Raw genomic sequence first — 25,562 nt, forward strand, 5'->3', positions numbered from 1 at the left:
TCCTGGTGAGTTGTTGTCTGAGAGTGGCTGTTGGTTTGTGTGCTGTTATGAGTCCTAGTGGTCGCAGCGGTCTGGCTGTCAGTTCAGAAATGCTCCTGATGTATGGGAGTGTGGCCAGTCCTTTGGGTTGTGGCATGTCCACATTTCGTTGTCTTTCCCTAAGGCATCTGTTGATGAAATTGCGTGGGTATCCGTTTTTGGTGAATACCTTGTATAGGTGCTCTTCTTCCTCTTTTTGTAGTTCAGGTGTGCTGCAGTGTGTTGTGGCCCTTTTGAATAATGTCCTGATGCAACTTCGTTTGTGTGTGTTGGGGTGGTTGCTTTCATAGTTCAGGACTTGGTCTGTGTGTGTGGCTTTCCTGTATACCTTCGTGGTGAATTCTCCGTTCGGTGTTCTCTGTACCATCACGTCTAGGAATGGGAGCTGGTTGTCCTTTTCTTCCTCTCTCATGAATCGGATTCCTGTGAGTGTGGCGTTGATGATCCGGTGTGTATTCTCTATTTCTGTGTTTTTCATGATTGCAAAGGTGTCGTCCACGTATCTGACCCAGAGTTTGGGTTGTGACTCAGTGACTCACCATCTAATGCTAAAACTGGGGAGAGGGCACTAAGCTCTCACTGAGTCAGGGAAACACAAGCCAATATCGAGGAGATAGTGCTGGAGTTATATTTTACAGATTGTATCAGAGATGCAGTTACTGTACACCATTCTAATGGGGGAGGGGTGCAGTTATATCAGAGTACAACAGGAGTTTAATTTCGATAAATGCAAGGTGCTGCATTTTGGGAAAGCAAATCTTAGTAGGACTTATACACTTAATGGTAAGTTCCTAGGGAGTGTTGCTGAACAAAGAGACCTTGGAGTGCAGGTTCATAGCTCCTTGAAAGTGGAGTCGCAGGTAGATAGGATAGTGAAGAAGGTGTTTGGTATGCTTTCCTTTATTGGTCAGAGTGTTGAGTACAGGAGTTGGGAGGTCATATTATGGCTGTACAGGACATTGGTTAGGACACTGTTAGAATATTGCATTCGATTCTGGTCTCCTTCCTATCGGAAAGATGTTATGAAACTTGAAGGGTTCAAAAAAGATTATAAGGATGTTGCCAGAGTTGGAGGATTTGAGCTACAGGGAGAGGCTGAACAGGCTGGGGCTGTTTTCCCTGGAGTGTTGGAGGCTGAGGGGTGACCTTATAGAGGTTTATAAAATCATGAATATAGATGGGGTAAATAGACAAAGTCTTTTCCTCCGGGGAAGGGAAGTCCAGAATTAGAGGGCATAGGTAAAAAAAGGGACCTAAGGGGCAACCTTTTCACACAGAGGGTGTTGTGTGTATGGAATGAGCTGTCGTAGGAAGTGGTGGAGGCTGGTACAATTGCAACATTTAAAAGGCATCTGGATGGGTATATGAATAGGAAGAGTTTAGACGGATATGGGCCGGGTGCTGGCAAATGGGACTAGATTCGTTTGGGATATCTGGTCGGCGTGGTCGGGTTTGACTGAAAGGTCTGTTTCCTTGCTGTAAATCTCTATGACTCAATGACTTTATTTGAGAAAGATGTGTGTAATTTGATTTATTTTTAGGACAGACTGATAAGGCCATTAGAACCCACAGCCTTGCCCCTCCTTCCTATTAGCACCGGCCCCTCAGATACCTTCCTGTAATATTTGTGAAGGGTGGAGATTCCAAACTTTAAACCTGCCTCAAACAGCAGTGTTTGTGCAGTTTAGTGTAATGTAAGTCAGCCATGCCTCTGGATTGGGGCAGCCATTGGGTTAGCATCAATTCCCATAAAAACCATCTGGTTCACATATCCCTTTAGGAAAGAAAATCGGCCATTCTTACCTGGGCTGGCCTACGTGTAACTCTCGACCCACAAAACAATGTGGATAAATCTTAACTACCATTCTAATTGTATCACTGGCTCGGCCAACACTTATTGTCCATCCCTAATTGCAGAGTGGGCGGTTAATACACCCCCAGGTTGCTGTGCGGCTGGACTCACGTGTAAACCATCCAAAGTAGGGACAGCAGATTTCCTTCCCTACAGGACGGTGGTGAATCAATGGGTTTTTATAACTATTTCATGGTCATCTTAACTGAGATTAGCTTCATACTTCAGATTTATTAATTGAATTTCAAAATCCAGTAGCTGCTGTGGGATTCGAACTTGTGTCCCTGGAGATTTAGTCTATGCCTCTGGATCACTGGCTCCAGGGCCTTTGCTCCTCCACCTCTCAAGATCCTTTGGCAGTAATCCAGAAAGCAGTTCACCATTACCTTCGCTGGACTCATTGCAGATGGATGATAAATACTGAGTTTGACAGAGCCACCCATATCCGTGTAACCTGTGTGTGCTTTTAAAAAAAAAAGTTCAGCTTGCGATTTTTCAGTAACTAGTAGCAATCAAACCAAGTTCTGTACCTTTAGCTTTTTAGTGATTTGGAGATAACTTGCATTTTTGTTTTGTCTTAAATAAGATTATGTTGGGTGTTTTGGAGATTCAAGAGGTGTTCTCTGGAATAGAAAAGGGAGACCAGAAAACAGTTAGACGAAAGCAAACTATGATGGGTTGTTGGAAATCGGGGACAGAAACTGAAATTGCTGGAGAAACTCAGCACGTCTGGCAGCCTTTGTGGAGAAACAAGAGTTAACATTTCCCAACTGAAAAAGCGTCATTGGAGTAGAAGCGTTAACTCTGTTTTTCTCTCCAAAGATGCTGTCAAACCTGCTGAGTTTCTCCAGCACTGTCTGGTTTTGTCCCATATTTCCAGCATCTACCGTAGTTTGCTTTTGTCTGTTTTCTGGTCTCCCTTTTCTTGGACTGAGGTCTTTGAATTATTCACTGAACTCTCCTGGATTATATGATTATAAAGAGAGACATTTCATTGATGAACCTCACACTAATTCTGTGTTTTGGATTCTCTGGGTTGATTGAAAAGCTCTAATGGGCAGTGGGACCCCACCTGATTCTGGTCTGTTTGTTTTTGGCAGTGACAGCTACGTTGTACGTGTCAAAGCTGTGGTTATGACCAGAGATGACTCAGGGTGGTTACCACAGGATGGAGGTGGTCTCAGTCGTGTTGGCGTCTGTAAGGTCACACAACCAGACGGCACTGGCAGAAGTGATTTCCTGATCCATGGCGAACGACTTCGAGACAAGCTGGTAAGTTGAACGATGTCTGTGAGGAAGCCCAACAAATGATATCTTTGAATGTTAAAGGAACACTTGTATCCTTCAAATCGAAGAACTCACTCTGACCATTTATGACCAGTTCTGTTTTCTGACCTTTGATGTAGTTGGCTGGCTCCTGATGTGATACTTTGACCGTTTGTTTTGTAAATAGTGTGTTGGCTGTTCTATCTGTCTGTCCGCCTGTCCATGTTGTCAGTGATGCCATCATTATCATTGAGCTGCTGTCTCTAAGACTCTGGCCCCCTGATGGAAATAGACCAGGAGGGGCCACTCATGAGGAAATTGCAGTATTTGTTGTCCCACTGCCACGTTCTGCCCCAATACTCCACTGTCCATGTAGCATCTACCATCAGCTCCACCCCTCCCCCCATTACCTGGGTCCTTCAGTGTGGGGAGCTAGGAAGAGATCAACAATCAGCCAATGAACTCAGAATATTTTTGGATACCATTGGAGATAAATTGTACAATCATTTCAGGAAAACCACCTCCTCCTGCATAGGGGACTGGGAGATAGAAATCTTGTTTGGGTTTCATTCTCTGATAACACTGCTGCGATGATGTGAGCAGCTGGTGTTAGTGTGATTGTAGAATGGGTGTCATTGATTTATTGTGCACATAGAGATGGTAATATTGGACTTAGATTGCTGGACTTGTCCCACAGTCAGACAAACTCTGCAGTGGCTGACTTCTAGAGAGAACCTGAGCATCTCGCAGTAAGGAAAGTCCTTTTTCACCCAGCGTGCGGAACTCACTGCTCTGAGAGGTTGGGAGAGGTAGGAACTCCCATCATTTTGAAGAAGGATTTCGATGGTCACTTAGAATGCAGGGGCTGTGGGCCACCTTTTTTTGTTTATTCACTTTTGTGGGTGTTGCTGTCCATCCCTCTCCACCCATTAACTGGGGGGTTTGCTCAGCTATTTCAGAGGGGCAGTTCGAGTCGACCCCATTGCTGTGGGTCCGGAGTCACGTTTAGGCCAGACCAGGTAAGGAGGGCAGTTTCCTTCCCTAAGGGACGTTAGTGACCCAGATGGGGTTTTCCAACTATTGACAATTGTTTCATGGTCATTACTAGATTCTTAATCCCAGATTGTTGCATTAAAATTCCACCACCTGCTATGGCAGGATTAGATCTGGGATTAATTCGATCTGGGTTTATAGTCTAGCAATAACACCACTAAGCCATTGCCTCCACCTTAAGGGTTGGACAATGGAATTAGAATCGTGAGGTGATTGTAACCGGATGGGATGAAAGGTCTGTTTGTGTTGTAGGCCTCTGTGATGATATCAGCATTTCATAGAACATGCAGCTCAGAAATAGGCCCAGGCTGGAGTGTATTTGCCACTAGCACTGCCTCCATCCCTCTGCACCTAATGAGACTTTCTGCTTGTTTCTCCAGCGTGTGGATCAAGCTGCTCATCCTGTACATTTTGCTTCACTTTGTTTCCTGTTTAAGCCTCCTTCATTTCCCTGTTTCACTTTTGTTAAAACGAAGGCCCTGTCTAAAGCACCTGGTGTTTAACCTGTTAGACAAACCTGTCTTGTTCAAAGCATGTACCATCAGAACAGACACGGTCCCCCAGGAAATCCTGCTCACAGTAGAGCAGTGACAGTGAAACCTGGGAACAGTTGAGCCGTTTCTCTCTGTCCTCGTTTGTTAATTCTTCCATGGTGGGGATGTTGTAAATTTAGTGCCCAGAGGGCTCCTAACATCGCTGTGGGCCTGGGCACAGATTTCCTTCTCTGAGGGACATTAGTAAACCAGGTGGGTTTTTACAACAATCAGTAGTTTAATCTCACCTTTAATGAGATTATTAATGGAATGTAAATTCCACCAGCTGCCTTGGTGAGATTCGAACCCTCTCCCCAGAAAGTTAGGCTTACTAGCCCCGGGATATCACCACTCTGATGTAGATGATGATTTGTGATGTTGAATCAGCCATAGCAGTTATTAATTGTTGTCACCTCCTCCGTCATCCCATCTGGTCAGTGATAGAATTGGATCATATTACTGTCAAATGGACGGGGAGTGTTCAGTTTGAATTATTGGGGTTTTTTAAACAGTAGCTGAAAATGTGTTGCTGGTTAAAGCACAGCAGGTTAGGCAGCATCCAAGGAACAGGAAATTCGACGTTTCGGGTATAAGCCCTTCATCAGGAATGTTGTTTTTTAAACAATACAATTCCTGGTGCCATTTAATAACATACAGCTTAATTCCACTTCTCTAACTTTACAAACACGTTCTCTTTATAAGGTGCAAATCATTAAAAATGGTGATTCTATAGATTTTGCAGATTAAAGTGTACAAGTTTATTTAAAAATCAGACAGTATGTAAGCCAGACGCGATCTTATTCTTCCAGACACTGAGTCTAATCTGTCCTAACACTGCAACTGGAATGGCAGGGACTGTCACTAAGTGAGGTGGAGGTGCTCTGTTTGAAGATGACACTTAAAAATGCACGGTTTGTCATTGGCTGTGTTCAGATTGCCAAAGCCAGCCAAGCACTGGCATACCGGTGTTTGTTTTCTGTGCTGTGACAGCACTCGCTTTTCCTTTTCTATTTTCATGGTTTTGTTTCTTCCTCTTGCACAAGATTGTATTGGAATGCTTCTTAAAGAAAGACCTGGTTTACACTAAAGCAACTCCGACATTTCACCATTGGATGGTTGACAACAGGAAGTTTGGACTCACCTTTCAGAGCCCTGCAGATGCACGAGCGTTTGACCGAGGAGTAAGGAAGGCAATCGAGGATCTGACCGAAGGTATGTTTTGCCACTTTGCCGACTGTCCAACGTAGCATCAATCAACTGCTCAAACAAAGCAGAATGCCTGACTCAGAATAAAATATTTGCTTTATAACTGATCACAATTTCACTTTGATTAGATAATTGACATTTTGTGGAAAGGATTAGTTTGCAGATGTACTTGTTTGCTCTTCGTTACATGAGTTTTCATGAGAAATGGAGGTAGAAAAGTTGAGAAATAGCTCCTCGTGTTTGACTCAATGTCAAATTTTGTTTCTGTGAAGGAATGTTCTGCTGAGTAAAAATTCTGTCCCATTGTTCAGGGCAGGGTCTTTTCAACTGATTTCTCTCTGACAGTATGATTTTGTCAGGATGTGTGTTGTCCATAATGTCGATTGGCCTCTCTCAGTCACATCTCTGTGTCCCACTGGTATCCGAATTGACCCAATGAGCACACTTCGCTGTGCATAGTGAGCAGGTTTCCAGAAACCTTTGCAGGATTAGTTTGGCTGAGATTTCAAGGGTGCTGCTGAGCCCAGGGTCCTACGTCATCTTATTTTGCAATTTATTTTCGATCTGATCTGCCCTACCCCCCACCCTTTTGCAAGCCTGTTGTTAAACAGTCTTGTGTTGGTCAGAGGATTGAAGGCAATGGTTCCTTTTCAATGAGGGACAACCTGGTGTTGATCTTCTAATGGGGAAGGGCATGGCTCCCTTGACCTGCTCTGTCCTGTTCAAAACCACTTCTCTCCCGTAATATTCACAGTAAGCAGTTACTTAAGACAGTAACGTTGCTGCTATTCTTGAACCACTTTGCGTGATTTTGATTTTAATGGTGCCCTCTCTTTCAGGGTCAACAACATCATCTTCAACAATTCAGAATGAAGTGGAGGTCGGCGATGATGATGTTTTTACAGTAAGTAGGAGCTACTGCCAACATTGGCTATTTTCTTATTTACTTGTATCAAGTTGAGGGATTAATTTTAACATCTGTCACTCAAATGAATTGGACTTACTGTTCAAATCATGAAAAAATTCAGGACATCGGCTCACAACTTTGGAATTCTGGGAAGCAGAACAATGCAATGTTTGTGAATGGCTTTTCTGGGATTGAAAACTATAAAAATGTGTTAATGTTTTGATGAGCAAGTCTGAATCTTGTGACTGATTTTAAAATGTGACGTCTGGTGGACTCATTACTGTGGGTGACCATGAACTCGAAGCTTAAAACAGTCAAAGTTTCAGAGAGATGGTCTTATCTGAAACCACAGTGTGTAGACACTTTAATCTGACGTTCTCAGTGGGAGGAAATTACTAAAGCTTCCTGTATCATTGTGAATGCAAAATTTGTTTTTCATTGTTGAGTAATGGGAGTCTGTTCTAGGTATCGTTCCAGTCACAAGTTCTCTTTATTTTGACATTGCAAAAGTAATTCAAACGAATTGTATGATTAATTTACAGTTTAGCAGTACTGGATCTGTGGCTCTGTCCCTTGGCTGTATTGTTGTTCACTCTTCCTAGTGTGTTTGTCAATAATGAAAAGTCTAAAAGTGTTTTGGAGTTGGTAAATGAATTAGATTGTAGAAGTGTGGATTGCTGTGTCTTTCAAGCTGAATTCTGGCATTATTGTATTTCCTGACAGGACATGATATTCATCTAAAGAAATCGTTGTAGTCAAGTCATGTTGTATGGTACAGCAATCAGTTCTTTTTTCAAAAGATGTTTCAGGCAGAATCATTTCAACTATTTTTTAAACCTTAACCCTAAATGACGCATGTTGGCTGCAGTTATTAATGAATGGGAGTTCAAAGACAGTGAAAGATATTGATGTGTAATGCTGCCTTAGTACCACACCCCCTGCACGCACATGCACATGTGCAAGCACACGCATAGACAGACCCCAAAGTGATCTGGCGTGATGAAGGACACCAATATCGAAAGAGAAGACATTTGCAGAAAATTCCTGTCTGGCACCACAGGCCCTTAGTGAGCAGCATAATAAGATGTAAATTATAATAAGATGTAAATTATGAACCAATCGGCAGGAGGTACCACAAAAACAGTAACTGGAAAGTTTTAATGACTTGGTCCAGTACTCGGCTGGCTAAATGCCACTTCTGTCTGCTTCATAGGTTGTGGTTGGTTCCACGTGAAAGTTGTCACTATATCTGAGTTTATCACATCTCTCTCATTCGTGTTCAGCTTCAGTTGTACAAACAGAGATCAGAGGCCATGGGGAACACTGCACTACTCCTGAAGGCAGTCTCGGTCCTGTTCACGAGCTGTGTCTGATATTGATCAGAATGGGACTGGGCTTTACGGGATTGGACAGTGGAGAGGGTACACAAGCCTGGCTTCTGTCCCATTGTATCTAGAACATTAACCAATGATCTGGTTTGAGGTGTTGAAAATGAGGAGCGGATTTGACTGAGTGGATGAAGAGGAAATATTTCCATGGGCAATACAGAATATGGAAGCGAGTGTGTATTTAGCAAGAACTACTGCATACACCAGCTTGTAAACATTAGGAACATTGCCCACACCCCTCTCAGCTATGGACACAGGTATGGGAGGCCGGTGGATCCACTGAGACCTCTGTTATTGTTGAGCAAGTAAGCCAAAGGGTATGGGGATAAGGTTAAATGGATGAGCTGATAGGATTGAAGGAGAGCAGGGAAGATTTCCTCTGTTCCCTGGGCCAATATCTATCCCTCGATCAACATCACTGAAACAGGTGGCTCTGATCTCTCATGTTATTGTTGGGAGCTTGCTGGGTACAAATTGATTGCCTGTTTCTTACATTTCTAACTGACAGTATACTTTGAGAGTGCCTGATTGTTTGTATAGTGCTTTTGGAAATGGTCATGAAAGGTGCTATATGAATGTAGATCTTACTTCTCTTCCTTGGAGTAGATATCATCAGCAATCTGACAGAAGGCACTGGCTCGTGGGACTGAATGGCCTCCTTGCGTTGTTGCTAAGAATGTTTTTCCAAATGTTCAGAGACTTTAAGGAGCAGGGTGGTCTGAAGCCAGTCACAATGTCCTGATGGGATCCAGGGATGGGGAATACTTTTATCTAGTGACCCAACTGTCCCCATCTGAAGGTGCTTTGTGATGAGATTAGTTTCCCTACAGTGTGGAAACAGGCCCTTTGGCCCAACCAGTTCATACCAACCCTCCAAAGAAGTTCACACCCTGACCCATTTCCCTCTGACTAATGCACCTAACACTATGGGTAATTTAGCATGGCCAATTCACCCTAACCTTCACGTCTCTGGACTGTAGGAGAGGAAACCCACGCAGACACAGGGAAAATGTGCAAACTCCACACAGACAGTCACGCGAGGGTGGAATCGAACCTAGGACCCTGGTGCTGTGAGGCAGCAGTGCTACCCGCTGAGCCACTGTGTCCGGGTGATAGCCAGCATCCAGGCTGCATGATTTCTGCTTTGCTGTAATTGGATGGATGGGATTCTGCCCCTTCAGTACCAGAGCTGAGTAGGCCAGGGTTTTATACTGAACAGAGCAGCCATGCACCAAGGTTCCTGCAGAAGTGACTTCCTTCTGTCCGAGTGTCCCTTGCGAAAGCTTTGTACTGAGCCGACAGATGCCACACCTGTGCACGCTGGTGACAAAATACCTATACTGAGACAGCCTCACCACGAGGAGGAAAAGGATCTGAATCTGGTGTGAATGTGTCTGCTGTTGCAGAATGCTGTCCTCAGACCCAAGGTGATGGGTGGGAATCTCTCCCGTGCCCTTGAGACGTCCAGGTAAAAGGGATCATTTCACCAGCTCGTCATGCCCTGCCATTCCTCACCACCTGTCCCCTGTATCCGGGAGGGGGTGGAGAATACTTGAGTTTTCTTCAAGGGACCCCGCCCTCACCGCGTTTGCCCCTCTGAGTAGTTCCGAACTTTATTTCATTGATTCTTGCGACATAGCGACCCATTAATCGTTTGGAGTAATTCGAGGTTGATGTTCTGCAGAGGTGCTCCAACTTTATGACAAAGGAAATGCATCACAAAAAGGAAGGTGTCCCTTACCTTTACCGTTTGTGATATTTGTGGAGTTCTGTAACACACGTTGCAGCGTTTGTGGAGGTTTGACTAGTGTGGGGTGGATTTTGAAATAAAGTTATAACTTGACATTGTCTCCTTCACTGGTGAGGAAATATTTTCTGTGGAAGCACCATGATCTAAGTTTGTTTGTCATGGGATTAAAACTCTGAAATAAGCAGAGACAGAGTGGCTAAAGCTTTGCTATTTCGATCTTTCTGGGCCGTAAGTAATCAGCGTAGCCAGTGTCTCCGGGCAGGGGTTTACACACAGCATCTCATTCACTTCCAGTGCTTTGTCACCATGTTATGAAGAGAGGAGCAGGAAGCTGGGTTCAAAGGTGATTTCCTCTGCTCTTCTGTCAAGCTATCAATTAGCAGCTGCTCCCAGACTCGCTGCCAGAGTGATCTATTGGTGCATCGTACAAAGCCAAGCATACTCAGTATACAGTCCCATCTGCTGCTCTAAAGCTATCTGCTGATGTCTGTTTCATAAATAGTCCTCTCCCTTCCCCTTGCCCTGCCCCCCCACACTCCCAGTGCTTCATATGACCATGAGATATAGGAGCAGAATTAGGCCATTCAGCCCATCCAGTCTGCTCCACCATTCGATCGTGCCTGATATGTTTCTCAACCCCATGTTCCTGCCTTCTCCCCATAACCCTTCATCCCCTTAGAAAACACCAACCGATCTCAATCTTAAATACACTCAATTATTTGGTCTCCCCAGCCCTCTGTAGCAATGAGTCCCACAGATTCTCCCACCCTCCAGCTGAAGAGATTCCTCCTCATCTCAGTTCTAAAGGGTTGTCCCCTCACCCTGAGGCTGTGCCCTCGGGTCCTAGTCTCTCCTACTGATGGAAACATCTTCTCCACGTCCATTCTATCCAGGCCCCTCAGGATTCTGTAAGTTTCAATCAGATCCAGCACCACGCCAACCCTCCCCAGATCCTTCCAGTACAGACCCAGGGACCTCAACCGCTCCTCACATGACAAGCCCTTCCCCCCCCCCCCCCAGGATCATCCTTGTAAACCTCCTCTGGATCCCCCTGCAACTCCAGCACATCCTTCCTTAGATACGGGACCCAAAACCACTCTCAATGTTCCAAAAGCGGCCTGATCACAGCCTGAAATACCCTCAGCAGTACATCTCTGCTCTTGTATTCTAGCCCCTCTTAAAATGAAAGCTAACATTGCATTTGCCTTCCTAACTGCCAACTGAACATGCGTGTTAACCTTCAGACAATCCTGAACGAGGATTCCCAAGTCCCTTTGTGGCCCAGATTCCTGAGGCCTTTCCCTGCCAATGTATTGCTTGCTAGCTCTCTGCCTGTTTTGTTGCTCTCTCTTTTTTCTCTCTCTTGCTTCCCTTATCCTCTGATGTCTCTCCCTATTCCCTGTCGTGCTTGCGCTCTCTGTTTTCTCTCGCTCCCTTTTCTCGCGCGCTCTCTCTGTTTTCTCTCGCACAGTCTCTCTTTTCTCTTGTGCTCTCTCTCTCTTTTCTCTTGTGCTCTCTCTCTCTTTCTCTTGCGCACTCTGTCTTTTCTCTTGCGCTCTCTCTTCTCTTGCGCTCTCTCTTCTCTCGCGCTCTCTCTTCTCTCGCGCTCTCTCTTCTCTCGCGCTCTCTCTTCTCTCGCGCTCTCTCTTCTCTCGCGTGCTCTCTCTCTTTTCTCTTGCACACTCTGTTTTCTCTTGCGTGCTCTCTTTGCATTCTCGCGCGCTCTCTCTCTTTTCTCTCATGCGCTCTCTCTGTTTTCTTTTGCGTGATCTCTCTTTTCTCTCGCTCGCACTCTCTGTTTTCAGTCTTTCTGTTTTCTCTCCCCTGCTTTGTTTTCTCTCACACGCTCTCTCTGGTTTCTCTTGCTCGCTCGCTCTCTCTTTCCATCCCCTGTTTTTTTCTCTCTCTGTTTTCGGTGGCTCTATATCTCTGTGTCTATCTGTCTCGCTCTTTCTCCTCGCTCTCTCTCTCCTTGTGCTCACTCTCTCTCCTCGCGCTCTCTCTCTCCTCGTGCTCGCTCTCTCTCTCTTCTCGCGCTCACACTCTCTCCTTCCGCTCTCTCCTCTCGCGTGCTCTCTTTCTCTGTTTTCTCTTGCTCTCTATCTCTGTATCTCTGTCTCTTTCTCGCTCCTTCTCTCGTGCTCTCTCTCTTTCCTTTTCTCTCTCTCTCGCTCATGCACTCACTCGTACTCTCTCTCTCGCTCTCTCTCTCTCTCTCTCTCGCTCTCTCTCTTGTTCTTGCTCTCTCGCTCGCTCTCTCGCTCTCTCTCTCGCTCTCTCTCTCGCTCTCTCTCTCGCTCTCTCTCTCGCTCTCTCTCGCTCGCTCTCTCTCGCTCTCTCTCTCTCGCTCTCTCTCTCTCGCTCTCTCTCTCTCGCTCTCTCTCTCTCGCTCTCTCTCTCTCGCTCTCTCTCGCTCTCTCGCTCGCTCTCGCTCTCTCTCTTGCTCTCTCGCTCTCTCTTGCTCTCTCGCTCTCTCTTGCTCTCTCGCTCTCTCTCGCTCTCTCTCGCTCGCTCTCTCGCACTCTCTCTCGCTCTCGCTCTCACTGTGTTCTCTCTGAGCTGCTGCGTTACCCTCTGGCCTTGTTTGCTGTTGCAGTGTGTGTGATGGATCGCAGCTGATGGGGTCAGGGAAACAGTTGCTTTCACTCTGTCAGTGGGGACTTGATGAGTGAGTTCCAAAGGAGAGGAAGTGACCCTTTCTAAATGCTTGTCTGTCCCTGAATAATCCCAGGCAGCACCGACGTGGATCTCCAGCAGGGGGTAAGGAGGGTCAAGGCCTGATGAATGATGAGCAATAACAGAAGCTGGAACCCCCCCTCCCCCCTCTGCACATCCCCTGGATCCTGCTGATGGAGTTACCATCGCCGTGACATCATCAGTAGATAACTCTGATGCTTCATACAGAGAGTTTGGTCAGAATTCAGTCAGAATCGAATGCAGTCCCTTAATTTTACCATCACCCCTGAAGATCTTTACATTTTCAGTGTAATGTGACAGTGCCCCCTGTCCCAGGGAAGGAGCTATAGGCTTCCTCTCAGCCCTTCAATCATTACGACTGGACTTGGAGATGTTCAGCAAGGATCAAGTCAACCGTTCAGTCTATCTCTTTGTCTCCTACTCTCACTTTCTTCAGGTAGGTAAGGCAAAGTTAGTTTGAGGTAATGTTCCGCACGGACGGAAGGGTCTGTTTTCATACTCTATGATTGTCTTTTTTCCCTCTCTTGTTTTCTCTCTCTCATCCTTTGTCCCTCCCTCCCTCCCCCTCTCTCTCTCTCTCTCTCTCTCTCTCTCGCTTTCTCTGTGACTCTGCTGAAATGAATAACTTTTGGAGGCTTCAGTCATGGGCTCTGGGCTGACTGGGCCCAGCATTTATTCCCTGTCCCTAGTTGCCCCCTTGAGAAGGTGGGGGGTGAGCTTCCTTCCTGAACCGCTGCAGTTAGACCCACAATGTCCCTTGGGGAGGAAATTCCATTTTGATCTAGCTGTTAATCAACTACAATTCAGCAGTACAGGAGGGGCTCTTTGGCCTATCAAGCCTATACGGCCAAATATATTGCATCAGCTACAATCGTCCCACTTGCTTGCTCTAAGCCCACAGCCCTGAATGTTATGACATTTCACCTGCTCCTCCAAGTGCTTTTTAAAAGTTCAGAGGTTTCCGAGGCAGTGCAGCCCAGATTCTCAGCACCTTCTCTGAGTGAGGGAAAGCAGGGAGCATTTCCTGTAAACCTCCTGCCTTTCACCCCCTGTCCCCTCGTTATTGGCTTCTGGGCTGATGGGCCTGTTTCCACACGGTAGGGATACTACTCTATGGACCCTTCAACTAAGGGAGCCACTGCTTCCTGTCCCTCCTGTCCAAGTCCCTCATCATCTCTCTCACTTGTATCAGGGTTTCCCCCAAATTTCTCTCTCCAAAGAAAACTCAAAGGTAAGCTTATCGCTGTAATGCTGCATCCCAGGCCACATCCTTGTTGATGTCCTCAATGCCCCTTCCAGTGCAATCCCACCCTCCCTATAGGGTGGGGACCCCAGAACTGCACACAATACTCCAACCATGGCCTAACCAACAGCTCCAACATATCCTCCCTGCTCTTATAATCCATGCCACCACTGATAAAGCTGAGTGCGCTGTATGTCTTTCCAGCTCTCCTATTAACCTGGTGCCTTTAGGGTAAATGGGCAGACACCCAGCACCCCTGTATTCCTCTGAGCTTCTCGGTATCCTGTCATCCCTTGTCCTGCTCCTCCTCCCAAAGTGTATCACCTCTCACTTGGCAGTAAGTTCCTTCTGTCCGTCAGGTGAATCCGTCTACATCCTTCAGCAACCTCCCTCTGTCAGCCATCCCATCAGTCTTTGTGTTATCCTATCTCACGTGTTGCTACCTTTCACCCTCTTGTTCATTGTGCCCCCCCCACCCCCCCCCCTACCCATTTTCCTCCGGTGGGATTACAGGGAGCGGGTGAGGACTATGCTTCTGCTGCTGTTTACTTGATTCTGTACCCCCTCCCCACCCTGAGGGTGACCCTGACTTGCAGAGATTGGAGGACCCTTTGTGAACCAGGGAGAACTCCTCAACGTCTTCTCTGTCACTGCCTACATCTGACCCTGGCTTGTACGCCTACCTACGGGTTTTAATTCATTTCTTGTTTTGCTAACCTCTTTGCATTCCTCACATCGCCTCCCCCCTCCCCCCCCCCACCCCTCCACCAACTGCCCTCCCTGATCCCCCTCATCACCCACCCTCACCTTCTCAAAAAAAATCACCTTTTTGATTAAGTTTTTTTTTAATCAGTGCTTTTAACTTCTCCAAAAGCACGAGTCAGGAGTGTGAGGGAATACTCCCCACTTGCCCCCGGATGGGGGCAGCTCCAACAACACTCAAGAAGCTTGACACCATCCAGGGGCAAAGCAGCCCCCACTTGATCAGCACCACATCCACAAACATCCCCTCCCTCCCCCACCAACACTCAGTAGCAGCAGTGTGTACTATCTACAAGATGCACTGCAGAAATTCACCAAAGATCCTCAGACTGCACCTTCCAAACCCACAACCACTTCCAACCAGCAGGAACATGGGAGCCCCACCCCCTGCAAGTTCCCCTCCATTCTGACTTGGAAGTATATTGCCATCGCTGGATCACAATCCTGGAATTCCCTCCCCCAGGGCATTGTGGGTCTACCTACAGCACATGGATTGCAGCTCACCCCCACCTTCTGAAGTGAAATTAAGAGTGGGTAGCAAATGTTGGAGGAGTCATTGATGCCCACACCCCTTGAACAAATAAAAGGCAAACTGCCTCATTGTTATGACCCAGTTCTACTGGAGTGGAATATTTGATTTCAAAGGGCACTGTGGTTTGAAAAACTGCCTAGTGGCATGATGATTTATCCTGCCTTTCATCCAATCTCGCCTGCTTTATAAATAAAGCAAGGTTGTCCTGGTAACCAGTTGATATGTTCAAATTCTGGTTATTTATTAAGAAGATCTTGTTTATTACTCAGTGAGATTCACATTTCTTTGCAAGGCAACTGACATCCCGTTTTATCACATTGTGCCAAACTATCAAAAGATTATTGGCAGATTTAATAGCCGAGGGCTTAATTTCAAAGCTTTTACAATAAAAGGAAAGTCCAAGTGAGCAGCTTTATAATATATAGCTTCCTCTGTCACTCATTTCAGCAACGACTTGGATCCAGTTCAGAGTGCTCCCCCACTCTGAGGCTGCTGCTGTGTCAGAGTCTGTCCCAATGCAACTTTGAAACCTCCAGGGTCATACTGAATCCCAGTGTTCACTGTGCATTGCTGTATCCAAGCATTTACTCCCCTCAATGTGTCTGTCTGTCTCTCCCTCTCCCCTCTTGTTTCCCTCCCCCCAACAATTTAATCCCTCTCTTGCTCTGTGCCCCCGTCTTTTTTAATCTCTCTTGTGTTTGCCCTCCCTCTATCTTTGTCCTGTCTCTTTCCCTCGCTCGCCCTCTCCTTTCACTTCCTATCTCCTAATTCTGCCATTTTTTCTTGGTTTTCTTTGTGCTCAATCTCCCCACCCCACTCCCACCCCACTTATTTTGCCACACTGTCTGTCTCTCTCTCTCTCTGTCTACCCTGCTCTCTCTGCTCTCCCTTTCTGGGCCCCTCACACACTCACTCGCTCGCACTCTCTCCCTCCCCCTGGTGTATCCTGTCTGCCTGGTGAAGAGCTCTCCCTGTCTAAATTGTTTCGAGGGTGAAAGGTTGTTTTTCCCAGTTGGTGTTTGGAGCAGGCTAGTGCGCGTTTCATTTAAAATGAGGAGCTGTGACATGAGGTCGCAATGAATAGATGTTGCTCTGATAATTCTACAATTTATTTCAAGATTTTCAAGTGCTCGGTGAACCAAGTGAGGAGATTGTGGTGGCACGATCTCTCCCCCGTTGTGGCACTGTCTGTCTCTCCCCCGTTGTGGCACTGTCTGTCTCTCCCCCCCGTTGTGGCACTGTCTGTCTCTCTCCCCCGTTGTGGCACTGTCTGTGTCTGTCTCTCTCTTCCCCCCCCGTTGTGGCACGGTCTGTCTCTCTCTCTCCCCCGTTGTGACACTGTCTGTCTCTCTCTCCCCCGTTGTGACACTGTCTGTCTCTCTCTCCCCCGTTGTGGCACTGTCTGTCTCTCTCCCCCGTTGTGACACTGTCTCTCTCTCTCCCCCGTTGTGACACTGTCTCTCTCCCCCGTTGTGACACTGTCTCTCTCTCTCCCCCGTTGTGACACTGTCTGTCTCTCTCTCTCCCCCATTGTGACACTGTCTGTCTCTCTCCCCCATTGTGACACTGTCTGTCTCTCTCCCCCATTGTGACACTGTCCGTCTCTCTCTCCCCCATTGTGACACTGTCCGTCTCTCTCTCCCCCGTTGTGACACTGTCCATCTCTCTCTCCCCCGTTGTGACACTGTCCATCTCTCTCTCCCCCATTGTGACACTGTCCGTCTCTCTCTCCCCCGTTGTGACACTGTCTGTCTCTCCCCCGTTGTGACACTGTCTCTCTCTCCCCCGTTGTGACACTGTCTGTCTCTCTTCCCCCCCCGTTGTGACACTGTCTCTCTCCCCCCCGTTGTGACACTGTCTGTCTCTCCCCTGTTGTGACACTGTCTGTCTCTCTCTCTCCCCCGTTGTGACACTGTCTGTCTCTCTCTCCCCCCGTTGTGACACTGTCCGTCTCTCTCCCCCGTTGTGACACTGTCTGTCTGTCTCTCCTCCCCGTTGTGACACTGTCTGTCTCTCCCCCTTTGTGGCACTGTTTCTCTCTCCCCCGTTGTGACACTGTCTGTCTCTCTCTCCCCCCGTTGTGACACTGTCCGTCTCTCTCTCCCCCCGTTGTGACACTGTCCGTCTCTCTCTCCCCCCGTTGTGACACTGTCCGTCTCTCTCTCCCCCGTTGTGACACTGTCTGTCTCTCCCCCGTTGTGACACTGTCTGTCTCTCTCTCCCCCCCGTTGTGACACTGTCTGTCTCTCTCTCCCCCCGTTGTGACACTGTCCGTCTCTCTCCCCCGTTGTGACACTGTCTGTCTCTCTCTCCCCCCGTTGTGACACTGTCCGTCTCTCTCTCCCCCCGTTGTGACACTGTCCGTCTCTCTCTCCCCCGTTGTGACACTGTCTGTCTCTCCCCCGTTGTGACACTGTCTGTCTCTCTCTCCCCCCCGTTGTGACACTGTCTGTCTCTCTCTCCCCCCGTTGTGACACTGTCCGTCTCTCTCCCCCGTTGTGACACTGTCTGTCTCTCTCTCCCCCCGTTGTGACACTGTCCGTCTCTCTCTCCCCCCGTTGTGACACTGTCCGTCTCTCTCTCCCCCGTTGTGACACTGTCTGTCTCTCCCCCGTTGTGACACTGTCTGTCTCTCTCTCCCCCCCGTTGTGACACTGTCTGTCTCTCTCTCCCCCCGTTGTGACACTGTCCGTCTCTCTCTCCCCCATTGTGACACTGTCTGTCTCTCTCTCTCCCCCCGTTGTGACACTGTCTCTGTCTCCCTCCCCCGTTGTGGCACTGTCTGTCTCTCTCACCCCCCCCGTTGTGGCACTGTCTCTGTCTCTCTCACCCCCCCGTTGTGGCACTGTCTGTCTCTCTCACCCCCCCGTTGTGGCACTGTGTAATGGGTGTTGGGAAGGGAAGCGTTGCTGTTGGTTTGAGAGGATGGGGAGCTGTAGTTTGGTGTGGGTTTGTAGTTGGTGGACCGTGTTCTTGGGGGGATTTGCTGGATGGTGGGTGTCCTTTTCACACTCTGCTGTGATGGGGAGAGGAGTTACACAGACCTGTTTGATCTCAGTGACACGTTCCCAGCCAGTCTCCTTGAGGCGGCCAGTGTCTGGCTGCAGTGCCTTCCTCCCAGAGCAGGTTACTGACCCTCCCTCCCTCCCTCCCTCCCTCTCTCTCTCTCCCTCTCTCTCTCTCCCTCTCTCTCCCTGCCTCTCTCCCTCCCTCTCTCCCTCCCTCCCTCTGGTGAGCTGCTGAAGAGTGAGACACAAACCCTCTTTGTTGAAAGTCTTGGCGGAGGAGGCGAGCTGCTGCAGTTTATAAACATGGTTGTGTTTGTGAAGCGGACGAGTAGACAATCCGCTGACGGGCAGCTTCCTGTCCAGGCTCTGCCGGCCTCAGGGAATCCTCATCGCTGCTCTCCCAACCGAAACCGGGGGCTGGGTCTCACCGGAGACAGGCAACAGGCTCACACTCACTCACACACACATACACACTCACACTCACTCTCACACTCACTCTCACACTCTTTCACACACACACACTCACTCACTCTCACACTCAATCTCACTCACACTCAATCTCACACACACACACTCACTCTCACACACTCTCACACACACTCACTCACACTCACTCACTCTCACACAAACTCACTCTCACACTCACTCTCACACACACACACTCACTCTCTCACACACAAATTCTCTCACACACAAACTCTCTCACACACACAAACTCACTCTCTCACACTCACTCTCTCACACTCACTCTCTCACACTCACTCTCTCACACTCACTCTCTCACACTCACTCTCTCACACTCACTCCCACACACACACACACGCACACACTCTCACACACTCATCCTCTCACACACTCACCCTCTCTCTCACACACTCATTCACACACACACTCACTCACACACACACTCACTCACACACACACTCACTCTCATACACACTCACTCTCAAACACACACTCTCGCACGCACTCACACTCACTCTTGCACACACTCACTCTCACTCTCACGCGCGCACACACTCTCACTCTCTCACACACCCTCTCTCTCACTCACTCTCTCTCATACACACACTCACTCTCACACACACACTCACTCACTCTTGCACACTCACTCTCTCACACACACTCTCGCACACTCACTCACTCCCACACACTCTCACTCACTCCCACACACTCTCACTCACTCCCACACACTCGCTCTCACACGCACACTCACTCTCGCACACACTCGCTCTCTCACACTCACCATCTTTCTCTCACTCACTCTCACACACACTCACCTTCTCTCTCTCACTCTCACCCTCTCTCTCTCACTCTCAAACACTCACACTCTCTCTCACACACTCACTCTCACACACACTCACCCTCTATCTCACACACACTCTCACTCTCACACTCACCCTCTCTCTCGCACCCTCTCTCTCTCTCTCGCACCCTCTCTCTCCCTCTCGCACCCTCTCTCTCTCTCTCGCACCCTCTCTCTCTCTCTGGCACCCTCCCTCTCTCGCACCCTCCCTCTCTCGCACCCTCTCTCTCTCTCTCGCACCCTCTCTCTCTCTCTCGCACCCTCTCTCTCTCTCGCACCCTCTCTCTCTCTCTCGCACCCTCTCTCTCTCTCTCGCACCCTCTCTCTCTCTCTCGCACCCTCTCTCTCTCTCTCGCACCTCTCTCTCTCTCTCTCGCACCTCTCTCTCTCTCTCTCCCTCTCTCTCTCTCTCGCTCCCTCTCTCTCTCTCTGGCACCCTCTCCCTCTCTCGCACCCTCCCTCTCTCGCACCCTCTCTCTCTCTCTCGCACCCTCTCTCTCTCTCTCGCACCCTCTCTCTCTCTCGCACCCTCTCTCTCTCTCTCGCACCCTCTCTCTCTCTCTCGCACCCTCTCTCTCTCTCTCGCACCCTCTCTCTCTCTCTCGCACCCTCTCTCTCTCTCTCTCTCGCACCCTCTCTCTCTCTCTCGCACCCTCTCTCTCTCTCTCGCACCCTCTCTCTCTCTCGCACCCTCTCTCTCTCTCTCGCACCCTCTCTCTCTCTCTCGCACCCTCTCTCTCTCTCTCGCACCCTCTCTCTCTCTCTCGCACCCTCTCTCTCTCTCTCGCACCCTCTCTCTCTCTCTCGCACCCTCTCTCCCTCTCTCGCACCCTCTCTCCCTCTCTCGCACCCTCTCTCCCTCTCTCGCACCCTCTCTCTCTCTCTCTCTCGCACCCTCTCTCTCTCTCTCTCTCGCACCCTCTCTCTCTCTCTCTCTCTCGCACCCTCTCTCTCTCTCTCTCTCGCACCCTCTCTCTCTCTCTCTCTCTCGCACCCTCTCTCTCTCTCTCGCACCCTCTCTCTCTCTCTCGCACCCTCTCTCTCTCTCTCGCACCCTCTCTCTCTCTCTCGCACCCTCTCTCTCTCTCTCGCACCCTCTCTCTCTCGCTCTCTCTCTCTCGCACCCTCTCTCTCTCGCACCCTCTCTCTCTCTCTCTCTCTCGCACCCTCTCTCTCGCACCCTCTCTCTCTCGCACCCTCTCTCTCTCGCACCCTCTCTCTCTCTCTCTCTCTCGCACCCTCTCTCTCTCTCTCTCTCTCGCACCTCTCTCTCTCTCTCTCTCGCACCCTCTCTCTCTCTCTCTCGCACCCCCTCTCTCTCTCTCTCGCACCCTCTCTCTCTCTCTCGCACCCTCTCTCTCTCTCTCGCACCCTCTCTCTCTCTCTCGCACCCTCTCTCTCTCGCACCCTCTCTCTCTCTCTCGCACCCTCTCTCTCTCTCTCGCACCCTCTCTCTCTCTCTCGCACTCTCTCTCTCTCGCACCCTCTCTCTCTCTCTCTCTCGCACTCCTCTCTCTCTCTCTCTCTCTCGCACCCTCTCTCTCTCTCTCTCTCGCACCCTCTCTCTCTCTCTCTCTCTCGCACCCTCTCTCTCTCTCTCTCTCGCACTCTCTCTCTCTCTCTCTCTCTCGCACCCTCTCTCTCTCTCTCTCGCACTCTCTCTCTCGCACCCTCTCTCTCGCACCCTCTCTCTCTCGCACCCTCTCTCTCTCTCTCTCGCACCCCCTCTCTCTCTCTCTCGCACCCTCTCTCTCTCTCTCGCACCCTCTCTCTCTCTCTCTCGCACCCTCTCTCTCTCTCTCTCGCACCCTCTCTCTCTCTCTCTCGCACTCTCTCTCTCTCTCTCTCGCACCCTCTCTCTCTCTCGCACCCTTTCTCTCTCTCTCGCACCATCTCTCTCTCTCTCTCTCGCACCTTCTCTCTCTCTCTCGCACCCTCTCTCTCTCTCGCACCCTTTCTCTCTCTCTCGCACCATCTCTCTCTCTCTCTCTCTCGCACCTTCTCTCTTTCTCTCGCACCCTCTCTCTCTCTCTCGCACCCTCTCTCTCTCTCTCGCACTCTCTCTCTCTCGCACCCTCTCTCTCTCTCTCTCTCTCGCACCCTCTCTCTCTCTCTCTCTCGCACCCTCTCTCTCTCTCTCTCTCTCGCACCCTCTCTCTCTCTCTCTCTCGCACTCTCTCTCTCTCTCTCTCTCGCACCCTCTCTCTCTCTCTCTCGCACTCTCTCTCTCGCACCCTCTCTCTCGCACCCTCTCTCTCTCGCACCCTCTCTCTCTCTCTCTCGCACCCCCTCTCTCTCTCTCTCGCACCCTCTCTCTCTCTCTCGCACCCTCTCTCTCTCTCTCTCGCACCCTCTCTCTCTCTCTCTCGCACCCTCTCTCTCTCTCTCTCGCACTCTCTCTCTCTCTCTCTCGCACCCTCTCTCTCTCTCGCACCCTTTCTCTCTCTCTCGCACCATCTCTCTCTCTCTCTCTCGCACCTTCTCTCTCTCTCTCGCACCCTCTCTCTCTCTCGCACCCTTTCTCTCTCTCTCGCACCATCTCTCTCTCTCTCTCTCTCGCACCTTCTCTCTTTCTCTCGCACCCTCTCTCTCTCTCTCTCTCGCACCCTCTCTCTCTCTCGCACCCTTTCTCTCTCTCTCGCACCATCTCTCTCTCTCTCTCTCTCTCTCGCACCTTCTCTCTCTCTCGCACCTTCTCTCTCTCTCTCGCACTCTCTCTCTCTCTCTCTCTCTCTCGCACCCTCTCTCTCTCTCTCTCGCACCCCCTCTCTCTCTCTCTCGCACCCTCTCTCTCTCTCTCGCACCCTCTCTCTCTCTCTCTCGCACCCTCTCTCTCTCTCTCTCGCACCCTCTCTCTCTCTCTCTCGCACTCTCTCTCTCTCTCTCTCTCTCGCACCCTCTCTCTCTCTCGCACCCTTTCTCTCTCTCTCGCACCATCTCTCTCTCTCTCTCTCTCTCGCACCTTCTCTCTCTCTCTCGCACCCTCTCTCTCTCTCGCACCCTTTCTCTCTCTCTCGCACCATCTCTCTCTCTCTCTCTCTCGCACCTTCTCTCTTTCTCTCGCACCCCTCTCTCTCTCTCTCTCTCGCACCCTCTCTCTCTCTCGCACCCTTTCTCTCTCTCTCGCACCATCTCTCTCTCTCTCTCTCTCTCTCGCACCTTCTCTCTCTCTCGCACCTTCTCTCTCTCTCTCGCACTCTCTCTCTCTCTCTCTCGCACCCTCTCTCTCTCGCACCCTCTCTCTCTCTCATACACTCTGTCTCTCTCACACCCACTCTCTCACACATGCACTCTCTCTCTCTCTCTCACACAAACATAGACACAAACACAGCATGCTGAAGGACACTCACTCTGCAAACTCTGGACCGTTTTCCAAAACAGCAACAGCGTTAGCCTGCAATGTTCTCATGGTTATATTTAAACATACAATGTGGATGTCCCTAACATTGCAAACTTATTTTAAGAAAGAAGAAATATGTTGTTCCTTCTGCTTTCTTTGTTATAGTCTTTCAACATGGGCCTTCTATGCACAAGGCATTGAGTACAATTTTACTGGACGTCTCCTGATGGGTTAAGAATAAAAGCTGTTTCTAATGTTTCCTTGAGAATTGTATAAAGTGACCATTCGGCCTGTTGTAGCCTTGCAACCTCTTACAAAAATCCCTCTTCTCTCCCTACACTGCCCAGAAATTGTGCTCATTTGGAGATGCCGGTGTTGGACTGGGGTGGACAAAGTTAAAAATCCCACAACACCAGGTTATAGTCCAACAGGTGTATTTGGAAGCACTAGCTTTCGGAGCGACGCTCCTTCATCAGGTTGTGGAGTGAACTCCATTGAATGGAAGAGATTGTGCAATGACTGTCACACAGTGTCTGTCTGTCTCTCTCTTTCTCTATATCTCTCTCTATATCTCTATCTCGCGCTCTCTGGTGCTGTCTCTCTCTCTCTCTCTCTCTCTCTCTCTCTCTCTGTTTTTGGGTTAGTTCTGGCCTTCTAGCTGATGAAGATCTAACAGTGATGAGGTTTCTCTGAGTACAGGTCTGGGTATGAATGTGATCGGCTTGCAGATTTCATCGTAGGAGCAAGAGTAGACCGTTCAGCCCCTCAAACCTGTCTCTCATTCAAAGCCAATGTCTGATCTGGTTGTGGTCTAGCTCCACTTTTCTGTCATAGCCCTCCTCCTCCAGCCCAACCCTTAAACCTCTTCCCAAACAGCCACCCATCTGCCTCGGTCTTGGACCGCCTTTAAAAAGGCAAATCATAGTTTGGTCACAACATCCTGATGTGAGGTTTCTGATGCAATAGCTGGGGATAGCCTCCAGGGTTTAGATTGGTAACCCTTGACCCCTTCTTGAAGCAGAAAGTACCGATCTATCTTCAGTCAAATGTCAGGCCTGAACCTGCTGAGGAAGTGGGATCGCACCAAGTCCAGCAGGGATGGGGAATCTGTTCCCACGTGTGAAAGGAACGAGAAAGGGAGGGCACCAATTCAACCCAAATGTCATGTTAGTGTTTATTTCAAGAGGCCTAGAATACAAGAGCAGGGAGTCTCTGTTGAAGCTCTGTAAAGCTCTGGTCAGTCCACATTTGGAATATTGGAATATGGTTTTGCATCCCATATCTAAGGAAGGATGTGTTGGCATTGGCGTTTAGGAGGATGGGGTGAGGAAGGATCTGACTGAAACTTACAGAATAGTGAGGGGCCTGGATAGAGTGGACGTGGAGAAGATGTTTCCATCAGTAGGAGAGACTAGGACCCAAGGGCACAGCCTCAGAGTGAAGGGACAACCCTTTAGAACTGAGATGAGGAGGAATTTCTTCAGCCAGAGGGTGGGGGAATCTGTGGGACTCATTGCCACAGAGGGCTGTGGTGACCCAGTCATTAAGACCAAGATAGGTTCATGATTAGTAAAGGGATGAAGGCTTACTGGGAGAAGGCAGGGCCATGGAGTTGAGGAACATACATCAGCCATGATCAAATGGTGAAGCAGACTCAATGGGCTGAATGGCCTCCATCTGCTCTTATATCTTATGGTCTTGATGAAATGTGCCAAATTCATATAGGGCTGTGACAGGGTAGATGCAGAGAGGTTGTTTCCCCTGGTGGGAGAGTCTAGGACCAGAGGGCATCACCTCAGAGTAAGGGGTCACACATTGAAGACAGACATGGGGAGGAATGTCTTCTCTCTGAGGGGAGTGAATCAGTGGAATTCTTTACTGCAGAGGGCTGGCGAGGCTGGTTCGTTCAGTCTCTCCAAGACTGAGATAGACAGATTTCAAATCACTAAGGAGGAGCTGACGGCCGCATAGAAAGGGCTGGAATGTGAATTTGAGGATTGTCTGGTCAGCCATGTTCTCATTGAATGGCAGGGCAGAGTTGATGGGCTGAGTGGCCTACACCTATATCTTTCAGAAGAGTGTAGTTGGTTCGATGCTTCTCATTGTGCCTGTACATTGGAAGGCTGATGCACGTCAAACTGCCTTTCCCAACGCTTGGAGGGTTTTGAAGGCTTTAAATAATTTACAACTTAATTATCTGCAGCCTCTCAGCTTCCTGGAGGCACTTTTTTTTTGTTTGAAAACTCCACTCAGTCCATTCCGGTTTAAAGGCTGATGTAAACTGAAGCAAGTTGCCAGTCTGTCTGTCTTTGTTGGGGGGGTGTACGGCACATTTTAATCTTCGCGGATGCTGTATTTGTGCTGTGTGCGCTGCACCAGCCGGACAACAGTGAAGCTGCACAGAGATGTAAAACTACAAGGGTCTTTACTGTGTGTGCACGTGTGTGTGTGTGTGTGTGGGCACGTGAGCGAGAGTGTGTGTGTGTGTGTGTGTGTGAGAGTGAGGGAGTATGTGTGTGAGAGTGAGGGAGTATGTGTGTGTGAGTGAGGGAGTATGTGTGTGTGAGTGAGGGAGTGTGTGTGTGTGAGTGAGAGTGTGTGTGTGTGTGTGAGTGAGAGAGTGTGTGTGTGTGAGTGAGAGAGTGTGTGTGTGTGAGTGAGAGAGTGTGTGTGTGTGAGT

General features: G+C 49.1%; 1 protein-coding gene across 1 annotated transcript in view; it reads left to right on the plus strand.

The window, feature by feature from the left end:
* Positions 1–25,562, plus strand: part of LOC132819905 (sprouty-related, EVH1 domain-containing protein 2-like) — a 103,510-nt gene that overhangs the window by 47,220 nt on the left and 30,728 nt on the right. Inside the window, exons 2-4 of the mRNA XM_060831865.1 lie at positions 2,992–3,163; positions 5,787–5,955; positions 6,789–6,853. Coding sequence (XP_060687848.1) covers positions 2,992–3,163; positions 5,787–5,955; positions 6,789–6,853 — 406 coding nt within the window. The remainder of the gene's footprint in view (positions 1–2,991; positions 3,164–5,786; positions 5,956–6,788; positions 6,854–25,562) is intronic.

Source organism: Hemiscyllium ocellatum, chromosome 10 (genome assembly GCF_020745735.1).
Source record: "Hemiscyllium ocellatum isolate sHemOce1 chromosome 10, sHemOce1.pat.X.cur, whole genome shotgun sequence".
In the NCBI taxonomy this organism is placed as follows: domain Eukaryota; kingdom Metazoa; phylum Chordata; class Chondrichthyes; order Orectolobiformes; family Hemiscylliidae; genus Hemiscyllium; species Hemiscyllium ocellatum.